This window comes from Cystoisospora suis, assembly GCF_002600585.1.
Source record: "Cystoisospora suis strain Wien I chromosome Unknown contig_174, whole genome shotgun sequence".
Lineage (NCBI taxonomy): Eukaryota > Apicomplexa > Conoidasida > Eucoccidiorida > Sarcocystidae > Cystoisospora > Cystoisospora suis.
Genome location: NW_027152976.1, coordinates 20,751 through 46,955, shown reverse-complemented (window position 1 = coordinate 46,955; position 26,205 = coordinate 20,751). Strand labels below are relative to the sequence as shown.

General features: G+C 54.9%; 4 protein-coding genes across 4 annotated transcripts; 3 read left to right on the top strand and 1 right to left on the bottom strand.

Moving 5' to 3' along the window:
• The first annotated feature begins 40 nt into the window (after positions 1-40).
• Positions 41-4,568, top strand: CSUI_000415 (mandelonitrile lyase). Its single transcript, XM_068060649.1, has 9 exons — positions 41-1,347; positions 1,618-1,857; positions 2,119-2,289; positions 2,388-2,511; positions 2,644-2,773; positions 2,940-3,046; positions 3,154-3,685; positions 3,871-4,075; positions 4,204-4,568. Exons 1-9 carry the CDS (start codon positions 50-52, stop codon positions 4,235-4,237), a joined length of 2,841 nt encoding a protein of 946 aa, XP_067927371.1. The 5' UTR covers positions 41-49; the 3' UTR covers positions 4,238-4,568.
• Positions 4,569-6,135: 1,567 nt separating this feature from the next.
• Positions 6,136-13,409, top strand: CSUI_000414 (mandelonitrile lyase). Its single transcript, XM_068060648.1, has 18 exons — positions 6,136-6,665; positions 6,995-7,171; positions 7,252-7,326; positions 7,587-7,777; positions 7,958-8,119; positions 8,221-8,361; positions 8,459-8,588; positions 8,709-8,903; positions 9,136-9,201; positions 9,422-10,025; positions 10,426-10,665; positions 10,915-11,091; positions 11,237-11,363; positions 11,527-11,656; positions 11,780-11,886; positions 12,060-12,573; positions 12,775-12,979; positions 13,097-13,409. The coding sequence occupies exons 1-18, from the start codon at positions 6,386-6,388 to the stop codon at positions 13,140-13,142; spliced, it is 3,567 nt and encodes a 1,188-aa protein (XP_067927370.1). The 5' UTR covers positions 6,136-6,385; the 3' UTR covers positions 13,143-13,409.
• Positions 13,410-15,623: 2,214 nt separating this feature from the next.
• Positions 15,624-18,957, bottom strand: CSUI_000413 (kinesin motor domain-containing protein; the record flags this gene model as incomplete). Its single annotated transcript, XM_068060647.1, has 4 exons — positions 18,100-18,957; positions 17,668-17,800; positions 16,779-17,155; positions 15,624-15,980 (listed from the first exon to the last, which is right to left on the bottom strand). Exons 1-4 carry the CDS (start codon positions 18,763-18,765, stop codon positions 15,624-15,626), a joined length of 1,533 nt encoding a protein of 510 aa, XP_067927369.1. The 5' UTR covers positions 18,766-18,957.
• Positions 18,958-22,204: 3,247 nt separating this feature from the next.
• On the top strand, positions 22,205-25,460 carry CSUI_000412 (uncharacterized protein). Its single transcript, XM_068060646.1, has one exon. It carries the CDS (start codon positions 22,911-22,913, stop codon positions 24,594-24,596), a length of 1,686 nt encoding a protein of 561 aa, XP_067927368.1. The 5' UTR covers positions 22,205-22,910; the 3' UTR covers positions 24,597-25,460.
• The last annotated feature ends 745 nt before the right edge of the window (positions 25,461-26,205 follow it).

The following is a 26,205-nucleotide window of genomic DNA, read 5'->3' as shown; positions in this document are numbered from 1 at the left end:
AGGAGCTGGGCCTACATCGGTGTCGGCGAGTGGCAAGCAGGCTGCCCCCATGTCCTCTGAGATCCTCGAGGAGCAAACGCCTTCAGAGGACGTCTCCGAAGCACAACCTTTCTCGCCGAGTAATCAGCGCCCCCACGCTTCAGCTACATCACAGTTCGATAGTGGCAAGCAATCTGTCCCTATTTCTGTCGTGCCGGACGAAGAGGAGCGGTCATCAGAGGACATGGCAGATAGCATTCTTTTGTCGCCGAGTAGCCTGCCCCCTGCGGAGGTGCTGTCTGAGAGTACCGAGCAGACTGGGCCTATGGTTGGTAAGGTAGACGAAGAACCCGCCTCAACAGGTCACGACTCCGGCACCAACCCGTTCTTCCCGAGTTATGAGCTTCCTGCCGGTTGGACTGCTCTGCTTGATGGGGTTGGCCCTGAAGGCCTTCAAACGGTTGGCCTGAAGATTCCCGTGGACGAAGGCTCAAACACGAAGCCACTTTTTCTGAATAATAAGCACGCCAGAACTCCATCTATGCCGAAGTTCGGGAACGGCAATCAGGATGCCCCAGTGGCTGCAAAGACAGATGAACCCGAGACGCCTTCGAACGACAACACAAGCACGGGCGACTTCTCGCTTAGCCATTCGGAAACGACACCTTCGCCTCCAGCCCAGAGCGGAAGTGGGAAGCCGTTTGTTCCTACGGCTACCCAGGAAGACGGAGAGTCCTTGCCTACAGGGGAAGGCCTCGGCTCGGATCCCTTCTGGGTGGATGGTCAGGATCCGGCCCTGTCTATGCCCGCCCAGTCCGAGAGTGGCAAGCAGGCCAGTCCGTTAGCTCCAGGAATATCTAAGGACGAGACACTTTCAGAGAACGGTCTGGATACGGAGTACTTCTTGCTGAGTAGTCAGCCCTCCGCATCGTCGCCTACACCGCAGGCTGAGAGCGGTAAGCAGTCTGTCCCAATGCCTACTGAGTTCGAGGAGCAGCAGCCGGATCCAACCGAAGGGTCAGACGCGAATCTCCTCTCGTCAGGTAGCAAGCCCCCTGCCAGTACTCCTTCAGCTGAATCTGGCAGTGTGACGCAGTCTGTTAACATAGCTGCGAAGGTGGAAGAAGAGCAGTCGTCCCAAGAAAGCGGCTTGGGCAAGGACACTTCCTCACTGAGCGATGATCTCCCCGCTGCGTTCACGATATCCCCATCCCAAAGTAAGATGTCCACTCCTGTCGCTCCTGCTGATTCGGATGAGGCCAGTTTGGCCTGGGATGACAGCTTGCACGAAGGGACGCAGTTCTCGCCCGTCTCGGCCGTTTCTGGATTCAAGCATGTGGGCCCCGGCTGTCAAGAGACGCCGCGGAGGTGAGCGCTTCGTAGGAGTTTGTCTCCGCAGAAGGCAAGAGCGTCGCCGTACTTTCTGCGCAGGGAACGTGCCTGGTCGCTAGAAGGCAGGTTGCGGTCAGGTAATTTGAGTGGTTTCTTCCTTCAGCTAGCTTGCAAGAAACAGCTCTATCGACGCGAACGATCAGAAGGCCTCTACTAGTAACTGTTACTTGCAACGAACAAAGGCAGGATTTTTCACGTGCTGCGCCGACGCCATCGGAGGGAGCATTTTGTCACTTTGGTTTGCAGCCCTGGTGCATCGAACCTGTCGTGCTCGCTTATTGGAGTCCAGCATCTCGAGGGCTGGCGTGTTTCTGAAGGGATATTCCTTTCTTCAAGGTCTCTTTTCCCCCCCGAGTGGCGAGACGACCCTATAGTGGACTCGGTGTTTGGCACCCTTGAAGCCTGTGCCGACAACAAGGATCCGTTCAGCCTGGAGTCCCTGAGGCCACTGTGTGCGTTCGCGTACCCCGTCATTCGGTGTTTGCGGTGAGTAGAGAAAGCGGGACGCCCAGCCGTGTACCGCATTGCAGAACACGCTCTCCCTAGAGAGAGGCCCCTTGAACCAGCGCGCCCCGCTATTCTGCATGAGAATGCGGACCGGGTCGGTCAAAATATACCCTTGGTACAAGCTCAAAACACTCGAGCTTTGTCCGATGGACAAAGCTAACCACATGTGTGTAGTGGTCTCCTGAGAACGCGATACTGCAGCATAGTAGGTCTCGGCCCCTTCCCTGCGGTGTCTACCAGGGACGCGTACACTACTCTGTACTCCTCTGTTGAGCCGGCGTCTCGCGGCTCAATAACGCTTGACACTACAGGCGCGCCATCCATCGATGGTGCGTACCTAACAGCTGAGCAAGATGTCTTCGACGCGGTCCGTGGAATTTCCGAGGTGGTCGCGACCATCAACAAGAACAGGTACAGTCTAAGCCCCGGTAGCTAAAAGGGCCCTGGTGGGGCTATGACGTTTTGGTATATGGCTGATTTTTACGGTGCAGACCTGTGTGTCCTAGCAGGAACGCTGAAACTGAAGCCCGCCCCTCCACATGCTCCGGTACCGTTATTAACGGGTTGCTGGACATCCTTTTCAACATAGCCGGCGCAACTGACCTTGTAAATTCATCCATGGCTGTTGGAGCAGTAAGTTACAAGTATCAAAAGTCGCTCTTCACTTCCGCCGGTGATGAGACCGCTGAATTTCCATCAGGCCGTTAACGCAGCGAAAAAGAATGTCAGTAGTATTCGGGGATCTGATTTCGTGTTCACGCTCAGGTGCAGAGACACCTCGAGGGTCTTGTCCCTCCAACTCACCGGCGCCTACGCCGGGTTGTGAATCTCAGCGATGCTGTGCGCCCGCGCATTGTAGAGCTGTCGGGAGCAAAAGGAAGTCCCGAGCACGACGGTGAGCGCCAAAAGCTTACAATAGTGATGACCTGGCAGCGACGTCTCTACTGCCACTGTACGATGGTTAGCCGTCACGCCTCTGATCTCTTCGGAACGCCGGGAGGATGGCGGGCTCGAGGAAAAACCCCTAAGGCTTACCTGCCTCGAGACTTTTCTTCGCTCAGCTGACCGGGAAGGTCCTCTGATGCTCGAAGACTACCGGGATCACATCATCGAGAACGTCGATGTCTCCATGATGGAAAAACTGGGCATGAAAGGACGTCTGGAGAGTGTAAGAAGGATACAGCTTCCTGAGGACACTGCTTGGTGCTCCTGCTTCAGTGTAAACCACTATATTCTTTCTTCTCCTTCTCTGCTAAACTTCCGCCTTTTCCACAGTTAGGAATCGACCTCGACTCATACAGAATCCATGCTGAGACGGCAACCAGGAGCCCCGCGACGCGGGTTGACGAGGAACTGCCTGTCGAGCCAGTAACTGAAGCCGAAGGAGCTCGCCTCAAACCGAAAGGTTCAGGCCGCAGAGGGGGAAGGAAACCCGCTGCTATCCAAATGCCTGGTGCATCCGAGGCCAGTCACCGGCCTGACGGGGAACGAAATACGCAGGACCGCGGGCCTCAAGACGCGGCTAGCAGACTGCGCGATGCATTTGAGGATTGCGAGAAGAGCTGCGACCCTTCTGGAGGAGATATTGATCTGACCTGCCCTCGTTTGGACCTCTGCTGTCACCTCTATCAAAACTCGAGATGTCTGCTTGTCTTGGGTCAGCAGATGCGACAGTCTAGACGATTCGTTCTGGAGGCCATGTGGAATGTATATGAGGCTGAACCACAGCCAGAGGACCATTCTGAAGATGCAGATGACCCTCTTGACCAAGCACGCTGGACTGAAACGCTCCCCCCTGTCTTGCCGTGTGCGTCAGAGAGACTTGCTGGCACGGCCCGTTACGAGTGTCCATTTCTCTTCGCAGTGGCAGAGTTTGCCAGCAGATAAGAAGTGACCGACAGTAGTATCACTTGGTTATATGCAGAGAGATCTCTAGCAGGGGTTTGTCCTCCTTCTCATTTGTCTGGCTTTGCTTGTGTCCTGCCATCTCAGCTCCTCTAGATGCGAAAGCGACGGCAACTTTCGCTTTTACTCATATGACAAGCATGGGTCAGCACTGGGGAACAGCCCCGATGGGACTAGTGGTGGATAGCAACTTCGACCTCTATGGCGTTGACGGACTGTCAATCATTGATGCTTCCGTGCTCGATCAGATCACCAGGACGGACCCTACGGCGACCTTGATGATACTCGGCGTGTAAGGCAACGTAGTGTAGCAACATAGGACGGTTACACCAGGCACTTGGGTCAGACGTCTATCTGTTTTCGGCTCTATCCAGGCTCCAGGAAGACGCGACACAACAGTGGCTTGTGGCTTGGTTGCAGGTACGGAGCGAAGGTGAAGCTCAGTCAATTGTGATCCAGGCATGAGGTTCAGGCGTTAAAAAATCGCGTCGGCGGTGATCCCCGTCTGGCTCGGTCGCCTTCGTCCCCAGGGCTGTGCGGCTGCCAGCGAACGCCTCACTGTCCTAGCCGCTGTTCTATTTTCAGCGCGTTGACCTCTGTCAGGCAGCCTCTTTTGTGGTTCAGGGTGTGGGGAGAAAGTGAACTATCAGCAGGTTGAAGCTGTGAATAAGGTCTTTCAACAGTTTGGCGTTGCGTGTCTCAAGGCGCACCATGCGGGGTGGCGGACGCCAACGCTGGCATTTTTCCCGACAGGGCTCGCTCGACGCCAGCTGCGTGACCGTTGGCGGTCAGCCGCGGCGTCACGCGTTCGCTTTTATTTGTCACTGTGGCCAGGCACCTCTGCCTAGCTGCGGCAGAAATCTGAGCTTGTATGCATGGATGCGGATTCAAGGTGCCGAACACAACACTTTCTTTTCTTCAAGACACCTCAAACATTGCCGGAGACATTCCGCGGGTGTCGTTCGTTGGTCGCTGCATTGAACCATCGGTCATGGACTGCAACCGATACGTTGCTCAACGAGATACAAGCTACGCCGTCTCGACCGCGAGGAACGGGCGAACGGTGGCTGCGTCACACAGCTACACTCCCAACACTGCCAGACTTCAGACTGAAATCTCTGCCATTTGCTTTGCTGGCGAAATGTAGGAAAAGGACTGACTTCCTGTACCGTACGGGAAAGCGGAAGCTCCCCGCATCCACATCAGTTTGCAGACTCAGCCAGTGAGCTGACTGGGCGCGACGAGGGGTTTCTAAGCTAGTTTCACGTGTACAGGGTTTGTCTCCCGTACCACCCACGGAGAAGTTGCAACACTTCCAATATCTGCCCCACGTAGCGGCGAAGCCTGTTGCGGGCAGGACACTTTTCCGACGGAGGAAATGCCTCCGCCTGTGAGCATCTTGGTGCCTGCCTGGCGCTGCCCAACACCGATGCAAACTTTTACATCTTAGCCCGGCGGCGCTTCCAATGGAGTCTTAGCTCCGTAGTGTGTCTTTTGCCCCGAGAATGTAGACGTGTTGCGGCGTGTGCATTCTGGGGACAGGCTGCCTCACACAGGTCGCCAGAGTACGAGCGAAGGTTTTTGGCTGCGGGGTTCACTCCAAGTAGTAATCCCGCTACTGTGGAGTCGCTGACGACCCTCTGTTCCTGACGTCGTGCCGCTCGCAGATGGAGGCAACTGCTACCAGAAATGTCAACCGCTGGTAATAATTCCCTCTGTGGGAATGTTAGGAGTAGCGGACTACATGTTGCCAAGCCGGCTCCTTCCTGCTGTTGAACGCGGGACAACGAGAGTGACACACCGTCCTTCTTCCTGCTGGGACTGCGACCACAGAGGAGGACACTCGGTGATCGTACCCCCGTTCCCGACCGGTGACTCTTTCCCGAACAGTCGGCGGTTAGGCTCGCTGCGTGGCCGACGTAGACGTCATCTGGTGTGGACCGGATGGATGTTCGACAGCACTGAGACGCCTTGGACTTGGGCGACTCCTGGTCCCACAATCAACAGTGTCAGGCCTGCGAATTCGCACTTGAGGGTCGTTTCCTGCGTGGTATGGAGAACACGCGGACGCACAGAATGTAGGCCGCCGGGACGCACCTGTCGAGGATGACGGAATAGATTAGCTCCTTGCGCGGCTTCGCTCTCAGCATGTACCGCCTCCCCTCCCGGACGAACCCGGCTCCTGCGTGCCGCGCCTGACTGCGACAGCGGGGGAGGCAGCAAGGTGGGTGGAGTCATCAAACTTGGTGACGACCTCATATAGCCGTTCGCTTGACGATCCGTGTCCGCCTCACAGTTTTTGAAGCCTGTAGACCTGATCTTGGGCTGCCTTGGTGCCATTCTTTCCTTTCATTCTCAGGTCTCTTTCGCTTGCCTGCACCAAGTATGACGCGGGGGAACACGACAAGACTTTCTGGAAGCCTTTCTTCCTGAAAGCGAACTTTTTTATTGATTGCTCCCATGTTCCCATCTTTCCAGCTTTTCCCTGTGTCGCTTCCCTCAATTCACGAAGCACGCATCAGTTGGCACTTCTTGAGGTGCCTGGTCTCTGTCGCAAGTTGGCCTTCTGCATCGACTCATCAATCAGTGACTAGAAGGCAACATGGAGGAACAGAGACAGCGTCACCGACAGCTCCGCGCTGTCCTCACGCGGGGGATCGTGGCAGTCTGTTTGCTTTCGCTTGCGCACACTTTCTCGTTTCCTGGGATCGCAGCCCAGGAGCGTGATTACACCAGAAGACTTCAAAGCATGGGAGACTACATGACCTCAGAGGTGCAGGACATGATGCAAGAAGTCTTTTCTTCCGCGCCCCAGGCAGACTTGTCCGCTTCCTCTGATTATTCCTTCCCAACCCCATCTTCAGGTGCCCCTCCGGTCGACCGTAAGTTCACCAAACGGTCACGACAGTCCCGGGTTGTTTCGCGGAGTCCGGGATGGGCATCGGTTGATGATAAGTGACTGAAACAAACTGCTGGCAGACTAAAGCGCTGCCTAGGTATGGCTCAGCCGGACTCCTGGCAGGCGTGCCCTGTGGCAGCATTCTCGGCGTCTGAGGGACACACTAGAATGCAATTTCCAGCAAGGTTTTAGCTGGCTCGCGAAGAATCTAATCTTCAGGCCCCGCCAGCAGACACGCTACGCGAGACTAAGGCAATACCAGACGCTGCAGTTCTCACGCAGTCAGTGTGCCTGTGGCCGACTCCCTTTCAGCGACTGCGCCCTACTACATGGAGGACGATGAATCGTCACTGCAGCGGGTCTACGAAGACAAGGTAACGACGGACCCAGAGGTTTACGAGTATATCGTTGTTGGATGCGGTGCTTCAGGCTGCCCCCTGGCCGGCTACTTGGCAAACCAAGGCAAGTTGTCTCCAGGGCACGTTCTAAGTAGCTCAAAGCAGTATGGTTTGAGGTTACTTGTAGAGACGCGTAGGTGCTTTTCATCGTTTTCGTTATTTCTTTTGCAGGCCACAAGGTCCTTGTTCTCGAGCGTGGTCTGAGCCGGAGGGAGGTGGCCAACGCTGTGAACATTGGTGGAGCAGGTAATTCTTAGCTTTGCTTTCAGGTTGCTGAACACGATCTGTGGCAACATGCAGCGAAGTTCCGAAGCGGCTCCGAGTGCAGCTGTTCTGAGGATACGTGCCGTGTGGACGCCTCTGTATTACTGTGAACGTTCTTCTTCAAGTCGGGGTAACTTCCCCTTACGAGTGCCGCGGCTGTGAACCCTCCACCACGACAGTCTTCGCATCACCGCGCATACAGCCTTTCTCAGTTTTTCAACCTCTCTGGCTGGTGACTGTAGGCATTGGCCAGGCCGATCCCACCATGACGCAGGTCCTCACAACAAGAAAAGGCGTTCGAACGCACGTTGCGGCCGTAATGGGCGGGAGCACGACGACCGACTCTGGAACATACATCCAGGAAGACCCCTCCTACTTCGATTATCTCAACATGGTCTACGGGGCCGGCTGGGACAAAAAGATGCTACAGAGCGTGAGTCTGCAGCTTCTGTCGCGCGAGGCCCGACCGCTGGACTGTCTCCGTGGACCTGGCACTGTCCCCCTGGCTGGCTGATAGTGTTCTCATGTTGTAGCTCCGCTGATAGCGTTCCCACCGAGAGGCCGCGGCACCTGGTTGCCAGCCTAGTTTCGTCCTCTGCGGGTTACCCTGCAGGCCATACGTGAACATCTTGCTCAACTCTTCTACCCGGACCCCAGCGCGCACATCATGCCTCCGGACATGCCGTTCGGTGTCGCTGTTGCCGAAGCAATGAGACAAAAGGGCTTCGTTCCTTTGGGAGGCCGGATTCCATTGCGCAGATCGTGGACACTTAGGGTACGTCAACCCCTCACACCGTGGTCTGCGGCAAATGAGCAACAGAAATTGAGACTGTGGAGACCGTTCCGACATCGAGCTGCAGCTGTGTGGTTGTGCAGATGGGGAAGATGTGGGCCTCGGCAAGTCTCTTCAATTGGCGCACGGGTCTACGCAGGGCGGCAGACTTCTTCGTACACAGCCCGTACCTGAGACCTGACCGTCAGCACTACTTGACAGTCAGATCAGGACACAACGTTGTGGTAAGAAAACACACGGTCCTACGCCATGTCCCCCTTTCCTCTAATGGCGCGCAAACCTCAGTAACACGCCCAGCTGTCCCGGTGTGTTCTGTATCAGCGAGTCGAGTGGGAAAAGGTACCCGGCACGCCTCGTGCCAACTGCGTCGTATACCGGCCGACCGTTTATAAAGACATAAAGCCCCAAGGCAGAAAAGATCTCTTGCCGGAGAAGCCTGCATCTTACGCGAGTAAGCCCCGGGTTCAGGCTATGGAGTATGTGAGTGTATGCAAAACAAGATTCGTTAGAGCATCGCTGCAGTCGTGTAGTCCCCTGTCTCGCCGCCTCTGTGTGTCCTGTGGTTCTGAAGACTGGAAGCCTTGGTTTAAGAGACTTTTTGACCCAGAGGGGACGTTTTTTGCTGAGAACACGACGCCGCGGGAGCACCCATATTTCCTAGCCCAGGGGAAGAAGTTCCGACGCGCCTGCATCGGACGCCATCCGAATAACAGAATTATACTGAGTGCCGGGGCCGTGCAGTCCCCCGCCATTCTCTACAGATCAGGTTCGTTTGGCAGCGGTCGACGCTGATCGATGACCAGCGAAGCGACTATCGTGCCACGTAGCCAGCACGCGGATCAGCAATTACTGACCGCGGCTGAGGGTTCACAGAAGTCCGTTGCCTGCTCGGGACACAGCCAGAAAGAATACACGTGCTTCCGCCCCCTTAATCTCCCAGTCGTCACAGTGTAAGGGGGCCCTGTTCTCTCCACACCGCTCCGCGCTGCGTATTACAGGCGTTGGCCCCAAGCCGCAACTGAAGAAGATCAAGGTGGAGCCGGTTCTCGAAATTCCGGATCTTGGTGAGACTGACGGAAGGAAGTTACCAGNNCTGTTCAGATCCCCTCGGCTGGTGGCATTCCCCTGTGTGGTCGCGGGGATTGGAGTGCAGTTCATAATTAGCGGGGCGGTCACGCTGTAGGTCCTGTTCAAGGGTGTGTTCTCCCTGGCTAGTTCGAGTTGACAGCGCATCTAAAGCACAAACCTCCCATGTGCGGCCGAATGCTCTTGTTTCTCATTCAGGTCAAGAATTGATTGACAGGGTAGTGATCCCCGTCAGTATGTTCCGTCAGCATTACAAGGACAAGGTCATTCCTATTCCCAGAACCGCTATCTTCATGTCTGATGGTACGGACACTGCTGAAGTTCGCGAGCTCCGCACCAAAAGAAAGGGCGACCGCCAGGACGCGCGGAAGTCAAAGAAAGAGGACAACGACTCAGGTGAGCGGGGTCGGCGCCACATCCTTGAAGGAATCAAACATCGCGAAGAAACTGATTCCGGAATCAAAGTCATGGCCGCTGATACCGACTCCGACCAGAGTGATGAGCCGCTGGGCACACGGGAAGTCAAGGAGACCGGTGACGACGCGAGCACTCAGGTGGATAGCCGCATCTTTCTGCCTCCAAAGCCAAACCTTCCACCGGAAATTTCCGCAGCGTATCTGGACCCTTTCAAGCCATGGATGGGCTCACTGGAGCCAGGACGTGTCTGCCAGGCAACGGGAATCAGACTCGCGGGCCCGCACTGCCCCCATACTGAGTATCACCACGGTCATCATCCGCACCATCGGGAAGAGCACGAGGAGGCAGGCCGTCACCACCACGGTGACCCGTACGGGGCCTACCAGTAAGGTCTCCAAACAAAGCGGAGTTTTTTTGCAGTTTGTCAATTCCTAAAGCGAGTCCACCTCCCTGCGTCAGTATTGCTGTTGAACTCGCGTCTGAGGACTCGCTCGCAACGCGACACAGGAACAACGCATTGCACCTCTTCCTCTGGACATTTCGCAACTCCACAGTTGCTTAGCTGCCGACACAGGACAGCGTGATGTGAAAGTAACTCGTGATTGCGTGTAGACCCGAATAATGTCTCTTCTCCAGAATATCTAGGCAGAAGCTGACAGGCCGTTCTGGACCCCGTTTCGACACAGGAACCGCATGCGCGAGTCACTCAAGCTGTCACTAGATGAATCAGTCGCAGTAGCCTAGCAAATGCCTTCGAGCCGAGTGTGTGTGTTAATTGGACGCAGGCTTTCCCAGAGCACGTTGTCGTGCACGGCCCTCCCGATCGGAGAACTCAGTGGAGGCCGGATCGCCGAGGGTATTGTTTATGCATCGCGGTTCATCTTGCCTCCGAGATACCGCAATGATCCGGTGACGGATGCAATATTCGAGGTCCTTCAGGCCTGCTCGGAACACAAAGCGCCGTTTGGCCTGCTGTTCCTCAAGCCGATCTGCGCGATTGCCTTCCCGGCAATCATGTGCCTTCGGTATGACCTTTCATCATGATATTGACAGTGCTTACGCCTACCATGTCGCCCATAAGAGCGTCTCGTCACTGTCTGTCTCGTTTGCCTGGGTATAGCCTAGTCAGGTTTCTGATCTGCGGCCACCGTCAACTGCAGTTGATCTGCGGCAACGACGAACAACACACTTTGCTGGCTCGAAATGGCCTCGGGTGAACGACCACGGCTGCTAGAAGGCTCCGGCAATCTTGGACTTGCTTCTGCTGTCTCCAGAAAAGTCTACACTACCTTCTATTACACGGCACAGCCGCGATCGCGCGGTTCTGTCAGACTGGACGCTACCGGAGAGTTGCTTGTCAATGGCAACTACCTCAAGCACGAACAGGATTTGTTTGATGCGGTTCGGGGAGTGTCGACAATGATAGGAATGGCCAACAGCAACAGCTACCGGTAAGATACTTCCACGGGTGAGACGGCTCGTGCGCGAAGTGCATGAAGTCCAAGGTGAAAGCGGAACAGAGAAGACGCAACTGTAAGGTAACGCCGTTGGAACCATTTTCTCGGAACTGCGTTTTGTGATGGTTGTCTTTTTCAGCCATATTGTTGACACACAGGACAAGCTCTCCTGCCCTGCCAGCGTCTTGAATGGAATGCTAGACATCATGCTGACCATCGCCAGCTCCTCGTCTGTCTTCATGACAAAGCCCAAGAACTTCTACTACGTAGGGAAGCCTCCAGACACATGAAATGCCGCTATGCGTAATACCCTCACCCAGTACAAACACCCGGCCGGGAGTCACAGCTCGCCCCGCGGGAAGCATTGTTCGGGCTTGGCAGGTTTTCGCGACACCGCTCTCCCGGTGTGTCTCTTCGTGGTCTTTACAGATCCAGGAGCACCTTGAACTTCTCGTGCCCGTCCCCCACAGACGTCTGCGACGCACAGTGCGACTTGGCGAAGATGTGGTCCCGCGAGTTCTCAAACAGATTAACACAGATCGGAAACTGCATCAGGACGGTGAGCTGCTGCATGAATAAAGGTATCACTAGACGCCAATGGGCGTTTAAAAAGCCCTCCGGTTTGACGCGAGCTCGCCTCCGTGAGAGTTGAAGCCCTCGGCTGGCGTGGCCTTATGCGCAGGTGCCTCAAGCAATGTGTTCGAGTTCGATGACTACCAGGAGCACGTGATAGAAAACCTCGATGTGGCAAAAATGGAGCAGCTGGGAATCAAGCGCAGGCTTGAAGAGGTAATGCTTTCCACTCCCTCTTGACACTGGGAATTGCGCGACACTCGGGGGGCCCGAACTGTAGCAGAGAACAGTGCTGCTGAGATGACGTGCGCTTGTTCCAAACGGCGTTTCTTTGCGCTGTGATGCTCGCACGAGCTTGTCCCGACGAAGTGCTCGGCGTGTGCTCCCAGGTTGGTTTTGATTTCGCCTCATACGAGAGATACCTCCGAGGATACACTGCCCCAGAAACGGATACAGTTGGAGACAACTTTTTCATGTCACGTCGCCTGGAGAAACAACTTGAGGAGCACCTAATGAATGCGGAGGACAAGTACTATGCTGCCCACGCTACAAAGACTACCGGCGCTACAGAGCGTCGCTTACAAGAACAAGCAGTTGACTCTGTTGCATACAGGCGTGCCGTTGAGGAATGTGAGAAAGAATGCTTTTTGAACGACGAAGGTGACCTTTCAGAATCCTGCCCCGCGACGGATGTCTGTTGTGTAGCGTTTGGCAATGCTCGGTGTATTGCAACCCACGAAAATCAGCACTATCAGGCGAAGCACCTCGCAGACGATGAGGAGCTGCCGAGCCGTGCTGTTCCGTCTCCGGGCAGTTCTCAATATCCACCCCCTCCGTCAAACTGGGAAATCGATAGCATCACGGCGCCGCAGTGGGCCGCGACTTTCCCGCCCCGCCTCCCTCGTACGTCTAAATGGTTGAGGGCACTTTGGTGCGGAGATGCTGTTAGCCAGCTGATGCCTTTGAACGCTATATGGCAAATCGCGGTCTAACTTACTCTGCCGCCTCGGAGGGGAAAGCCAGTTGCTTGGAAGCCGTCACTGCGGCCGGCTTCGCTGTAGTTACTGGCGGCTCGCGAGCTCCCCTGGTGTGCGTGTGCTGCAGGACCCTATAAGCCAAAGGATATTGCGAAGTACGCCCTGTCATATATGACAAGTACCGGTGAACACGCGAACACCATTCCAATGGGGAAGACGGTCGATAGCTTCTTTGATCTCAGGGGCGTTGAGCGAGTCTCCGTCATCGACAGCTCAGTGCTGAATGAACTGCCCCGGATGAACCCTGCATCTGTCCAAATGGCTCTAGGAATGTAAGCCTTTCGCCGAGAAGCCGATGAGGTGACTGGCGCTCAGTCAGCTTAGACGGTATTTGCTGGGCTCGAGGACAAGCATGTTTCTATTTGTCTTTGGTTCTCTGCTTTTCTCAGCTATGGGGGAATGAAGAAGGTTCAGCAGCGACGCGTGCCGTGGTGAATCAAGAATCTCTCAACGCGCTGTTGGGCTTCAGTATCAACAGCCAAACCGGCTCAAGCTTTCTGTCGGAGAAAGTCCCTTGGAATCTCCCGATCATCTCCGCGTGCCAGGAGTTGCCTTGAGTGATTTTGTGATAGCGTAGCCACTCTGGCTGCCGTTTTTAACCTGTGACTTCGGTTCAGTCCCGCCTGGGAACTGCGGCACACTGTATCCTCATTACAGGACTTGCAAACTCGTGCAAGTGTTTAACAATACAGTACCTGCGAGCTCAGCACCTTCAACGTCCAGAGAGGTGCGCATCTCAACAGCAGCATCCTTGGGCTGTCCTAGCTTTTCTGCGATGCTGCACAGTCCAAGCGACAGCCTAAGAGGCGTTCGGGATGTGATGTTCAGTCTTCCACGGACTTATTGACAACTTTGTTCGAGAGCAGAGACGGAGCCAAGTTTACAGTTCTGGGGACTTTGTCCCGCGGTTACTCATAAGCCTTCACACAGCACACCGCCGTTTAGTTGCTATGGCGGCTGAGACTTCTTCAGCAGCTGCGGGGAGCTGCCCCCTCGAAAGCATCTGCAAATCGCCAATCTGCCGATCCGGTCGCCTTCGCGAAATCTGATGGATTTTCCAGTCTAGCCGTCAGATCTCGGGACATCCGAAGTGTTTGATCCTTCAGTCCCTTTGAATCCGAAGTGCGACCGGAACATGCGCACATCCAGTCCAATTGCTCCAGCTAATGAAGGGGCTCTGGCATCGATCTTGCTTTGGTGGCTCGAGGTGGCGGAATGTCTGTCACACTGAGTATCGCGTAAGGACCCTCTTGGATTATTATAGCCATGCTCATGTGCCGGACTGCGTCTTGCTCGCCCTGTGAGGCTGTCCGAACAACTATGGGCTGTACTACCTGCTATCCCGTGCTTGCGGGCACTTCCGTTTGGACTGCAGTCGATATCGGCTGCGCGAGGTCTGAGGCTCGGGAGAGCTTCTACAGGAGAAGGGACCTGGGCGGGAGGAGAGAGTTCCTGCGGTGGCGAACAGACTTGATCATCTTGGAACTCGCCGCAGGCTAAGGTGTGAGATGGGCTAGATACCTCAGCAGCTGCAGCGTCGGACATGAGCTCGTCCGGTACCTCGGCCACGTCATCGGAGACGCCGAGAGCCCGTGAAGAGGTTCGGCGCAACAACCGGCTGTCGCCATCTGTCCCAGTGCTTGCCTGGTCACCCAAACAGAGGCTGGAGAGAATATCCAGCGGTGCCGACTTGTGAGGGTCGCTTCTTAAGCCTAGTCCTGGCTGACACTCCCGGGATACGTAGTAACCTGACTGCAAACGATCTCTAGGCAAAGCACTTGAGGAGTAGGTCCCACCCTCTGTGAGCTGACTGGGGTGCGACGCAAGTGATTGCTGCAGCACGGCCTCGCTTGGCGAAGGAGTGCTTGCTGCCCCGCAGTGCTTCGGCGGGCCGCCAGACTTCGGATCCGGGGCGAAAGCAGGGGATCCCCGAGCACTTTGCAGAGTGGTAAACTGAGCCGGTTGCTCGCGCTGCCGGGCCTCTGAGGGACTGCAGTTGTGCGTAGGAGTCGAAGGCGCAATAGACACCGGAGCTTGAGGCAGACTGGTGAACGGGAGCGGCGGCTGTGTCGACCGTTGGCACGACACTGATGTGCAGATGGGCTGGGAGCGTGGAGTGAAAAAAAGAGGGTCGGGAGGCGGAGATCGTTCCTCGAAGCCTGGAGCGTTTCTGTTCGGAGTGGGGGAAAGTGCACCAGATGAAGGTAGGGGCTGTAGGATTGCTGGACTGCTGCCGGGCTGGAACGGGTCGACTACTGAGTGGTTCAGCGCGTGCGGGAAGCTTGGATTCGGCTCTTTGAGCCTTATCGCTCTCCTCGAGGAGACGGCGTAAGCATCCTACCGGGAAGCAGAGTAGAGGACACACACTGTTACCGCAGGTGTCAGAAGTACAAGACGGTGACAAGCTCAAAAGACTAGATTTGTAACAGTATCTCAGAGACACGTGGTCGCCCACCGGGGCATATGTCTATCTATCTATCTGTCTATCCATCTATCTAGCCTGTTCATCGTACTTATGGGACTGACCTGGGCAGCGTTCTGCCCGTGCGGGAGGATTTGTGGCGTCGCCCGAGCAGAACTCCTTGGACCGTTTACTTGCCTCGGAAGGTCCAAGCCACTCCGGACTGATGATCTGCTCTCTGTCCTTGATTCCGAGAACATTCCAAGAGGAGTTGTGCTAAACTGGGAATCCATATCACTTCGCCGATCTGGCGAAGGCGCATGCGTGTGCACTGAAGCCGCTTCATAACCGGCTGCAGTTCTTCCGTGTCCATATGTCTGTTGCAGTTGTTGTATCGTCCTCTGCTGCAGTTCCAACTCCTGGTACAGCTGGGCATTTGCCCGCTACACCGAACAGGTGACAAGGTGCACATGAATACCTTCATTCTTACTGTCGTAGAGGTAGCAAGGGAACGTTCATTGGAAGCCGCTTTTCAGCGGTGCACCGTGGTCCAAAGGGCTGGTCACTTCAAACTCTTCACAGCCACCAGCAGACACGGCTGCCGCGTCGTCCGACGCCACACCGGAAATACCGTGAATGTGATAATCATGATTCGACAGGGACTGGACAGCAGTGGCTGACGACAGTCTAGTATCTGAAACCGAGCTAACCTGCAGCTGGTTATTGCTTTGGAGAAGACTATCCATCTGCTTGACGAGACGGACAAGAGCATGCAGGTCGTCCTGGGGAGGGGCGGCTTCGAGTACGTCTTGCTGGAGCTTCTGATAGGCCGTAAGGTTTCCTTGGAGGACATTTTCTAGTCTTTCTTTTTTCTGCAGGAGCAGAAGGAAAGCATTATGCCTCTAGGGCTGCCTGGACAAAGTGCAAATGGAAGCGTGTTCATCTAGCATTTCCTAAAAAACGTCAAGTCGGAAACTTTATGTAACTCACCGTACCTGGCTGAGTGCTGCCTTCTCCTGAACCAGCGCCTCGCGTCGAAGCGGGGCAGAGTTCTGATTCGTCTCTCTAACGGCCTGAAGATCTTCTTCCACGGCCACAATGGCTTTGCGTAGTTGTACTCGTTCCTGTAAATTCTTTATAGTCGAGTTCACAGCGCGAAAGTGACAGCAAATCGGTGCGCGAACTAAACAGAGCGATGCCTACTGACGCACCTGTAAAACACGCTTTTACGCTGAAAGAGACCACATTCTCGTGAGCTGCAAAGCGAACAACGGCCGCTCCGTGAGGGCGCCATCGCAGGATGTCTAGGCTCCGGTGCCAACCTGTATCGAAGCCAGCGATGCCGGGTGGGCATCCGAGTCCCCGCGCTCACCTCCACAATATCGTGCAGTCGAGTGGTAGGCTTCTCGGCCGGCGCCGCCTGAAAGGGAGTGTCCATCAGAGTAAACTCGTGGGAGTTGAGCTTTCAGCAAGTGCCCGCAGCCTGGTGACCTCATGAAGTTTATCCGTAGCGCTGACGCCTGGGTGCCTGTTGCAGAAGAGAGGTCGTCAATGCCGGAAGAGTGCCCGTGCACACTTCATGAGCGTTGATGGACGGAATACGTCCCTCGTGCTTGCGCTATGCTGGGCAACAAAAGGCCGGCTAACCCGCCGCCACGGCCATGCCTTACCCGATTGGGTGCAGGGACCGCCGCGGACGCCAATTTCGCTCTCAGTACATTCACCTCAGCTTGCAGTCCTTCAATGATGTGATTGTATTTTTCCAGATGATACTTGACATTTAGAATGTTGCGCTTCGCCACGGTCTTAACGCTCTTCGCTCTGTTTGCATATTTCAACGTGTTGTGCGTGTCCTCGAACTGCGTGTGACACGGGGAGACGTTGGCTATCATGACGGTCCGGCAGCTACCCCCAAGCGAGTCTTTCAACAAGCGGGTCAACTTGCTGTCCCGGTACGGAACGAAATTATTCCGTGACGCTCGGCGCTTGTCGGACAGAGCGTTGATGACGTTGCCCAAAGCGAGGAGCGACCGGTTGATATTGGCACCTACGTTATAACAGTGCAGAGCAGCTATCTCCTCGTTGAGCCCTTCAGCCACCAGTTATTTGAAAGAGTGAGGTTCGCGCACAAGATGCAGGCTCAAGGCCCACTGAAAATTCCTAAAAGGGGGACGACGAAAGTAGTCGTGTCGCTCCAGCATTGTGTGTCCAGTTTTTCTTCGCTGTCGCCAGGGCGAGTGTCACTTGACGGCATCGACTACGGAAACTGAGATCCCATCGTGGGGTTGCACACCAGTCGAGTCTTTTGGGCAGAGCTGCTCTGGCCGGACGTGCCGAAGCTAAATGACAAAGAGTGCCCCCGAACGAAATCGCGACGATGACGTGGTGCTGTTCGAAAAGCATGCTTTCCTTCTGCCGAACTGCTGTGCTCAATTGCACGTGTGTACGTGAAAAGCGCAGCGTGTAGCTATGGCTCGAGCAACATACACGGAATCTGAGCTTTGCGCCGCTTTTCTCTGCTCAGGGCACAGCTGCCGTGGTAATTACCGCTGCACGCACCTTCTACCATTCGCATGCCACTATTATTTGTTTGAGAAGCCCGTTCGCTCCCTGCCAGGTCCACCATGGAGAGCTTTCCTGTCGTAAATCTGGCAGAGATGCCTTGTACTCGATCCGTTTCGGTCACCGTCACCTGAAGACACCACCGTAACCAACTCTTGCTGCACCGCGAGAGATGCTACTACACGAAGGCGTCTGGCAGGAGAGGCCTTTCCGGTTGCTTACGAAAGCATTAAGCAGCCCTCTTTCTTCCGTATGGAATTCACACATGAAGGGGCGCTATACTGGCTTTGCCAGCACGGTCTGGTCTCTCAAGTGGTGGTACCGTTGCGCGGCGTCAGATGGGTAAAAGAGAAAGTTTGGATGTAGGCGTACAGTGTTGGTCGCACGCAATAGAAATGTCAGCAGCTCCTATACAGGAGTTGTCCACACCTGCAGGGCAGCATGGCTGCGGCTGCTTGTCAGGTTCGCATCTGTCGCCTCCTGCGTTCTGTTCTTGTTGCCAGTCTGAAGAAGATCCAGGATTTCTGCAGCCGTCTGGACGTGGATCTCTCGAATTCCAGCAATTGATATGCCTTTGCAGGGATCCTCCCTGATATCACAGTTGTCGTTGCGCGCGTCTAACAGATCTCGAACGTTTTCATTGTAGATCTCAAAAAACGAACACTTCACTGTGAAGTCCTTGTTCTCCGCCTGCTCTTCGATGCGAGCAAACAAATCTTTCAGAGTGTATACCATAACTCCCGGCTCCTGGTAGGAGCCCAGCATTGTGTGTGTCTTTCCCGCTCCTGTTGCTCCATAGGCAAAGGCTGTGGCGTTGTATCCTTGTATTACCCCGTCAATAAGGAATTTAGTCGTGTTCGCGTACACGCAGCGTTGGTCTGTCTGTTCGTCAAAAGCATAGTCGAAAGCGTATCGTTTCTCTCGACTACGCTTGAGACGCAACACATCATCCTGGCTGCTCGGCCCCGGATCCAACAACAGCACGACTCGGTTGTCCAACACGCGGACGATCTGCCGGCAGCCGGCCTGGACCTCCTTCGGTAGGAGTGGCCTTACGCGTACAGCTACGAGGATATTCGACTGCCCCTGTTTCATCCCCTCCACAAAATCCTCGGTTTCTCCTTCATCGTTTATGAAAAACGCGTCTGAGATGCTGGTTGGTAGTTCCGTCACGGCTGTCAAGCCGTCCGTGAAGCTGCTGTTTCCTGCCCACGAAGCCGCTCCATTGAAGCGTGTGGCATTCCACCCAATGCAGTCTGTCCCCGGGCAGTTCCGAGAACTCGGTACCTCCATTGAGACACGCGGGTGACGAAAATACAACGAAATGGATCACATCTGAATCCGGCTGGGCTGCCAGAGCGATACGTCTGGACCGCTGTGCCAACTCGCCGAGCTGGACCACGTGTGGCTGGTGAAGTGGCACCAACGTGGCCAGTTGCTGTCAAAACGAACGTGAATGGCTCGAGTCCGAGGACCACAAGATATGGAGCCGTCAAAGAGTACTGAACGTCCCGGAGGACAATGCACTCTGCTTCCGACCCTTGGGGGGAGCCGGTCCGTGGCCGGGCAGCAGAGCCGAGAGGTGGCCGCGCCCGCTAGATGCCAAAAAGTCAGACTGGTGCCCTGCCCCCGCTGTAGCACGAGTTTCTTCTCTTCTCTAGCTGAAAATGTAGAAAAGACCCTCTTTAGGTTCGCGACGCAGCACACCACGAACGTAATCTCCAATACATAGCCCTTTCGATCCGTGACCCCGACTGTACTTCCCTTAGCCACTCTGCGATTGTGGGCCCTTTTCTGTCCATCCTCATTTCGCTCTAGCCAGCGGAGCACGAGTCAAGGTCTGTACACAAGAATCCGCTTCGTGCCTGGCCCGGGCGTTCAGACAGGGACGGAGGCCGCCTACCGTTGGACTGGGCGGGCACTCGATTTTCCTGCGGAGCTCTTGTCAAAGGGGAACGATCGGCGGCAAGTCCATATCGGGCAGCTAGCAGCTTGTCTCCCGCATGCACCGTGTCTCAGTCTGTTGCTCGTGAAAAGAAAGAAGAAGAAAGTAAGCACACTGTGCAGCTGCAGCCCCACTTAACACCCCACAGGAGAATCGCAAAAACGCTCTCCCGCTGGGCCGCTTGCCAACGGAAGAGGGACGAAACCGCCTCTGCCCTTTGGTTTTCTGAACCTGGCCAGTCCAATTCCGACTGATCCGGAGGAAACCGGTTGTGGCATGCTCTCCGGTCCTAACCAAACAGAGTCCGGGGTCGCGCCGCGCTTCTGGTGCTTAGACTGATTTGGGCGTTGTGAAAATTGAATGGCTTGTTATCCCGCAGACCTCGAAAGCTGAGGCACTCCTAGACTTCGCCGCTCAAGTGTTTCCACACACCAATAAGCAACTGTGAGGGCCGTGAGCCACACTTCGGCTATCGATATTAGCCCGGATCTACCTGCAACGGCACTCAAGCCACTCCGCACAGGAATTTTGACCCTTTCGAAACAGGCAAGACACAGCTTTACGGTCTGTTACTTCTCCGTGGAAGTGAAGCCCGCTACGTGTCAGCCCCGATCCAACAAGCGTCCTGAGACCGCAGTCACAGTCGTAGATTGGCGCCGACGGAGAGTGTTTGCTTGCTTGCTCATCTCCGTCGGTCGAGGCCCTGTCCCTAGTTTCAGCTGGGGCTCGCCAGCTGACGGACTCCGGGCTTTCTTTTTTGCTGGAATCCGGCCCTGACAAAGCCCGACGAAGCAGGTAGGCTGCAAGCAGCAACGACGGCTCACCCACTGAACCGAAAACCTGCAAGTTCAGCCCGGTACGACTTCCGCTGTGTCCCTCAGCGCCTTTCGCAGCCCCTGTTCACAATGACAGAGAGATTATGAGCTCTGAACTGACCGGCATTCCAGCGGCTTGCACGGAGCGCGGGCATGTAGAGATAATTCATGACAAGGCAACAGTACGTATACAAGTCGTGCACCTGACCACGGTAACAGCCGGTGTTGCAGAGGGGAAGAAAAGAAGATGCTGCCAAACTCTCCTCAGGGCCTTACCCACACGTCGTCAAGAGAACTTTTGCTTATGCCGGGACAAGGGAGGCTTGAGATCTGTGGCTAGTCAATCTGGCCCGGCGGCCATGCTGTTCGGGATACGACAGACCGAATGTGCCAAAGCTACCAGGACCATGAGGGATAGACGCGGAAACCGGAGCATGTTCGACTTCTAGATGGACACAGCGAACTACGGGATTCGATGAACGGGACAGTACCGTTTCGAGGCCGCACCACTGGAGGGAGCGTCTTTTAGAGGAAAACCCGTAGCTTACGAACAAAGTCAATGTCTGGACACTGGAACACTGTAGCCAATCAAAGCCTGCTTCGAACGCGGGCAACTGGTAGACAAGTAGAGACAGCTCCACGTTTTCGAGTAACGCGCTGACGTCTGTACGTTGGACTGCCTGCGCCGGAGCCCGGCCGACAGAGAACGCTACGGCCTTCGGCTCTGTGTTACAAGAAAACCGATTTGCCAGTGAAGACTCGCGTGCTACGGTTCGACCCATCCGCAAGCGGACGGGACCACAGACGCTTCTGAATGAGCTCCAGACAATGCCTTTGCTCGTTTGCTTGCGGGGTGTCGGGACAGACACTGCTCTTCCATATCATTTTACCAGTTTCCTTTGATTACCGGGCAACCACTGTGCTACGTAGTGTATGGTAAGTTCCGGCGCTCTCGAGAAAGAGAGCTAGCACGTGCCATCCGCGTAGGGCGGCCGACAGTGGCTGAGAGAGATAAGCACCCAAAGACGTTGACGAGCACAAAAGGTCATTCAGGTTTCGCGGGTGTGCTCTCCTCCAAAGTTGACCCTCCGGGTTTAGTGGAGGCTTATATTGTCAGATCACCTCGTGTCCGGACTCTGCTGACTTGTACTACCAAAACGCGGCACCACGTGTCTGAATGGCGAAGGCGTTTCAAACTGAGTAGCCTTCACCTCAGACAGCCACGCAACCCTGCAGCGCGGGCCACGAACCGTCGACTCTCGAGAACTGGGACGTTTCTGTACATCTTTGGAACGAAGCGTAAGCTGCCGGTACACCCAGTCAGCCAGACAGGCTAGAGCAACAGTAGCCGGAAAAAGCGGTGGAACCCAGTGACTGCAGAAGGCGCCATCCCTAACTGGAGATGTTTTCGTAGACGCCACCTTTCGGGCTAAACATCTTCTTTTTCTCCCCATGGGAAGTAACCAACAGACGGAGATACTTTGCGGTTATCGATCGTTCCACAGCGGCGTAAGTATTCCAGGAATCGACGTCCACAGGGCGGTAAAAGCTGCCAGAGCAACAGGTCGCGATGGTGCCCGCTTCCGGGACCACTGCGCGAGACTTTTGGCAGCGGTGACACACATGCGAGCAACGGGGCTGCTTGGCTGGAGGGCTGAGCGCTTCACGGTCTCCCCCGTTCTAGATGCACGGTCTCATCACACCACGCGGATGGCATCTGAAAACCACGATATCCTTACCGGAAGAATTCAGGGGTACCTGGACAACTTTGTGAGCGCGGGACTACCACCGGACTCGGCCCGGGAGGCATTGATAGGCCGCTAATCGATCTGACGAGCGTGATGCACGCGGCCACCACTACAGCTGGATGCCTCGACACGGCAGCCAGCCCTACTGGAGGGCAAAACGTGAGCGGCCAAGCCAGTCAGCGGCATATCCAACAGATTCTCAATTTGACAAGCACTATCCTGGACGTACATCGCAAAGAGAATTGCGAGTTTGCTCCACTGCTCATTTCCTCTTCTTCCCGCGTTTGTCTCTGCACGGGAGTCTAGCGACCATGTGAGTGAACTGTCCTGTCTGCATTTTCCTCCCAATGATTGTCGTTTCGTTACATGCAAAGAACAAATTAAGGTAGCATGGAGGGCTTCTCTCGCGTGTCCGTTTGCCGATGAAAAGCATGGACAAAGCATACACAGTCCCGTTTCCCCTGCGACGAATCGTCTGCCCCGACTTGTTTTGCCACTGCCGGCATGCCGCAGGGTGCCTTGCATTATCGCACAAACCATCGACACGTCTTCGGCGGTTTCAATGTATTCCATTCGTCGTTGGTTACTCTCAAGTGTATCCCCCGCAGGAATTTCTCTTGCATCCGCATTTTCGTTCGGGAGTCTCCGCAACGTCGTAGTGTCCTCCCTTCCGATTCAGCTGGATATTTCAAGTTGTCTTCTCGGCCGTGTGGGCAAACTTGACTCAGCAGAATGGCGAGTTCGGGGATCTCCCGTCATATTTCGCACCAAGGGTCACTTCCTGGCAGATCGGGTACACTGACCCGAGCAGAATCAGGCTCTCCATGTATGTCCCGTCCGGGTTCCGATGGCAGCGTGATGCAGGTGTCCGCCGGAAACCCGGCGAATGGAGTCCCCCGTCTTAACATTTCACCGGTACCAGTTTCGTCCTCCGCTGCCGGTTCTTCAAGAAACACCTTATCGTGTACCGAGCGTTGTCTTAATTTCTGTGACTGGGTTGCTACCGAGGTGTGCTGCCCACCTTTTGACAAACATTTTGAGCGCAGGCTGGTCCGCCAAGGGCATCTGGTAACAGTGTTCGGTGTCGCCGCCTTGGTCGCGAATCTGTATACAGTTGTTCTCATGCTGTTCGTTAGACACAAGTATCCTCATGTCTACCCGGTCCACTCTCCACCAACAGGCGCTTCCCCAGCTTCTCATCCAGTATTCAGCCCCGTCTATTTAACGGAGGAACCCACATCACGTGGGCAGACTGCCGGGCCGGGACCGTCGAGTTTCGAGACATTTCCAGGGCCAGAAGAAAATGCTTCTTTTCTCGAACTCGGGATACACGAGAGAGCACCTATGACTCCTGTCTCCCTTCACTACTTCAAAGACGGGAGACCGTCACCCGACTCGCTATCCCACCGTCACTTTGTCCTGTCAGGCGTTTTGACGGATAAGGTGGCATCTCTCGGCTCGGCTCTCTCTTCTTCCTCAATGTCGCCAAATCTGGCTTCACCAGTACCTTGGCCTAACGTGTCTAGAGCGAAGTCGAGGCCCGGCCCGGCTTCGTCGGCTCAGACTCCGCATGCATTGTCTTCGCCTTCTGTTGTCTCAGCGTCTTCTCTAGCTTCGATGCCTTTCTCTGGTTCTGGCACTTCAACCATTTCCGCATCATATTCCGTGTTTCCTAGTCCTCCGGCATCACATCTTCCCAGTCCTACAGTGTTGTCCCAGTCAGCAGCCTCTGCCACGGCGGCTTCCTTCTTGTCGATGTCGTCATCGTCGACTCCCCATAACATAATCATTCCTGACCTGACGGTGGACCTATACTCTTTCTCCAAGGGTCTGCTCTGGGTCTTAGCCTTTGTAGGCCTTACCCTTCTCATTTTGCTTCAGCTATTTCTCCTTCTGTGTATGGTTCCCCTCACAGATATTCGCCACCCTCGGCGTCGCAACGACTGGGTGGTTTCCATTATTTCTGTAAGTAATCGTATTATCGTCTACAACTGCCTCTGCTCCCCAGTTCTTGCTGTCCTCTCTGCGATAAACTTCAGCTCATATTATACGGCGGACACCCAGCAACTTCGTCTGGCCATCCGAGCCCTCGCCTACACAGCTGTGGTGCTCGCCGTGTTCGTACACTTACCGCTAGCTTTGCATGTGTACAATTTCACGCGATTCTTTGAGGGAACCGCTGCATACTATCAACTCCACGAAAGTCTGGCTGGTGCACCAACGGTGTCCTCATTCGGGCGGGCGACGTATCCTCCATCGGGGCCATCTCAGAAAACTCGCGGGAGCGAGAGTTTAGCAAAGAGAAGGGAGTCGGGGGGACTCCTTGCAAGGTTGCTGGGTGTTGGGCATCCCTCGGACTCCGGAAATAACCAGGAGAGGTCCCAAGAAGAAGAAAAAGAACCTCTCTTGCCAACCTAGCGCTGTCTAGACCAGGTTTTTCTTTTTTTCTTAATTATGAAACCTATTGACATAGAAAGATGAACGGTAGAAAGAAGTGCGGGTGCGAAAGCCACTCACATCGTGATTACTTTTGAAGAATCCAACGACACCAAAAGACGTCTGATGTTCCATGATTGTTTCGGAGGAGTGGCTGTATATGGCGAGGCTTCCAAGAAACTCATTGGCAGAGCAGGGGCGACGGACCCCTTAAGAGGTAGTTGAACGGGAACTCTCTTCGGGGCGGAAGAGGCAATAGACGATGAAGGTTTCAAAGAAGGTCCGATAACTACAAAAAGTCTCAACAGCAGCTGATACCACGAACGGACTGACTACGTATTTGAGCATGACGACGTACAGGTGCCCCCGAGCGTCCCTTCCGCAACGCCTTTTCAGAGACTCAGCACGTGCCCAGAGGGCCTGTGTACGTTCTGCAGGCCTGTCTGCTTAGCTGGTGCGGTATTTACACAAGCTTACATACGATTGCTGATGTATGTGTATCCACTCTAAGAATTCATTTTCTTCTGGTCAGGCGAACTCATGCCTACATTACCAGGCTGCAATGATGGCGTTTGTTTTTGCTGGTAGCGAGAGTGGGAGGAGACACCTGAGCTTCTTCGAACCCCGAAGTGATCACCCGCACCCTGTCTGGTGTCCGGTTTCCAACAACCTACACGTGTATGATGTGCTCATGTGCAGACGTCTGAAAGCGGCAACCAGCGGGCCAGGATTCTTAGTAGCAGCTATTCGTTGTTGCCTAGTGCATCTCCCAATGGGAGTATGAAGAAGAGTGGCAGCGGTAGTGCCGGTGGAGAAAAATGTAGACACACGAGCCTAGTATGACGATGAAAGCAAAATTCTTCTTTGGTGCTTCTCCAGTTGTGTTGACGTTGAGTTAAAATTTTTCATTGTAGTCGACACGCAGTGGTGTCATCCCCTCTGCGGTGTCTCTTCTCGGCTCGGCGCCTTCTCTCCCGTGCCGGGTTTTCTGCTGTTGTTTCATTGGTTGATTGACCGTAATTTCAACAGGAGGTTGACTTTCGTTGGCCTTCTAGTCACTCCAGGAGTCACCAGAAGTCTCGGCGAAAGACAGTTCTCAACTGTTGTTAGCTCAGCTAGATATCCTTTCTCTCGTGCTGATGTAAGCTTTTGTTTGTCTTACGGGCAACTGCTACAGAAACGTAGAAGCAATGCGGGTCCGGAAGACCTACGTCACACAAGGAAGTTATGACTCTTCACTACCTGGTACCGCACCAAAATCTACACTGTTTGGGCTGCTATCAGTTGATATACTTGAGTGGTCAGATCCTCACTCGTCGGAGTGAAGCGAGGTCCCTTTTGCTTTGTACGAGCCGTGGCATCCATTACCTTCTCACAGGTCCTCTCTTCCCCGGTTTGCTGGTCCAGTTGAAGTTCCTGAGCCTCGGAAGCGGCGGGCCTCCTTAGCTACGTCTCCCCAAAGCATTTTTGTTTGGAGCTTTACTAATATCAGTCCCTTGCCTGAGGTTAAAAGCCTCATGCACCAACTAAACTTCACGGTACTACCCCCTAGGAGCGTGCAACACTTCCTTCGCAATCGATGCAAAACTTG

Bases quoted from the DNA above. Each gene is read 5' to 3' on its own strand.
- CSUI_000412 (XM_068060646.1), top strand. From the start codon at position 22,911: ATGGCGAGTTCGGGGATCTCCCGTCATATTTCGCACCAAGGGTCACTT.
- CSUI_000415 (XM_068060649.1), top strand. From the start codon at position 50: ATGTCCTCTGAGATCCTCGAGGAGCAAACGCCTTCAGAGGACGTCTCC. The intron at 1,348-1,617 runs GTGAGCGCTTCG...TTTGGTTTGCAG, and splicing joins TGTCAAGAGACGCCGCGGAG to CCCTGGTGCATCGAACCTGT. The intron at 3,047-3,153 runs GTAAGAAGGATA...CCTTTTCCACAG, and splicing joins TGAAAGGACGTCTGGAGAGT to TTAGGAATCGACCTCGACTC.
- CSUI_000414 (XM_068060648.1), top strand. From the start codon at position 6,386: ATGGAGGAACAGAGACAGCGTCACCGACAGCTCCGCGCTGTCCTCACG. The intron at 10,026-10,425 runs GTAAGGTCTCCA...AATTGGACGCAG, and splicing joins GACCCGTACGGGGCCTACCA to GCTTTCCCAGAGCACGTTGT. The intron at 11,657-11,779 runs GTGAGCTGCTGC...CCTTATGCGCAG, and splicing joins TCGGAAACTGCATCAGGACG to GTGCCTCAAGCAATGTGTTC.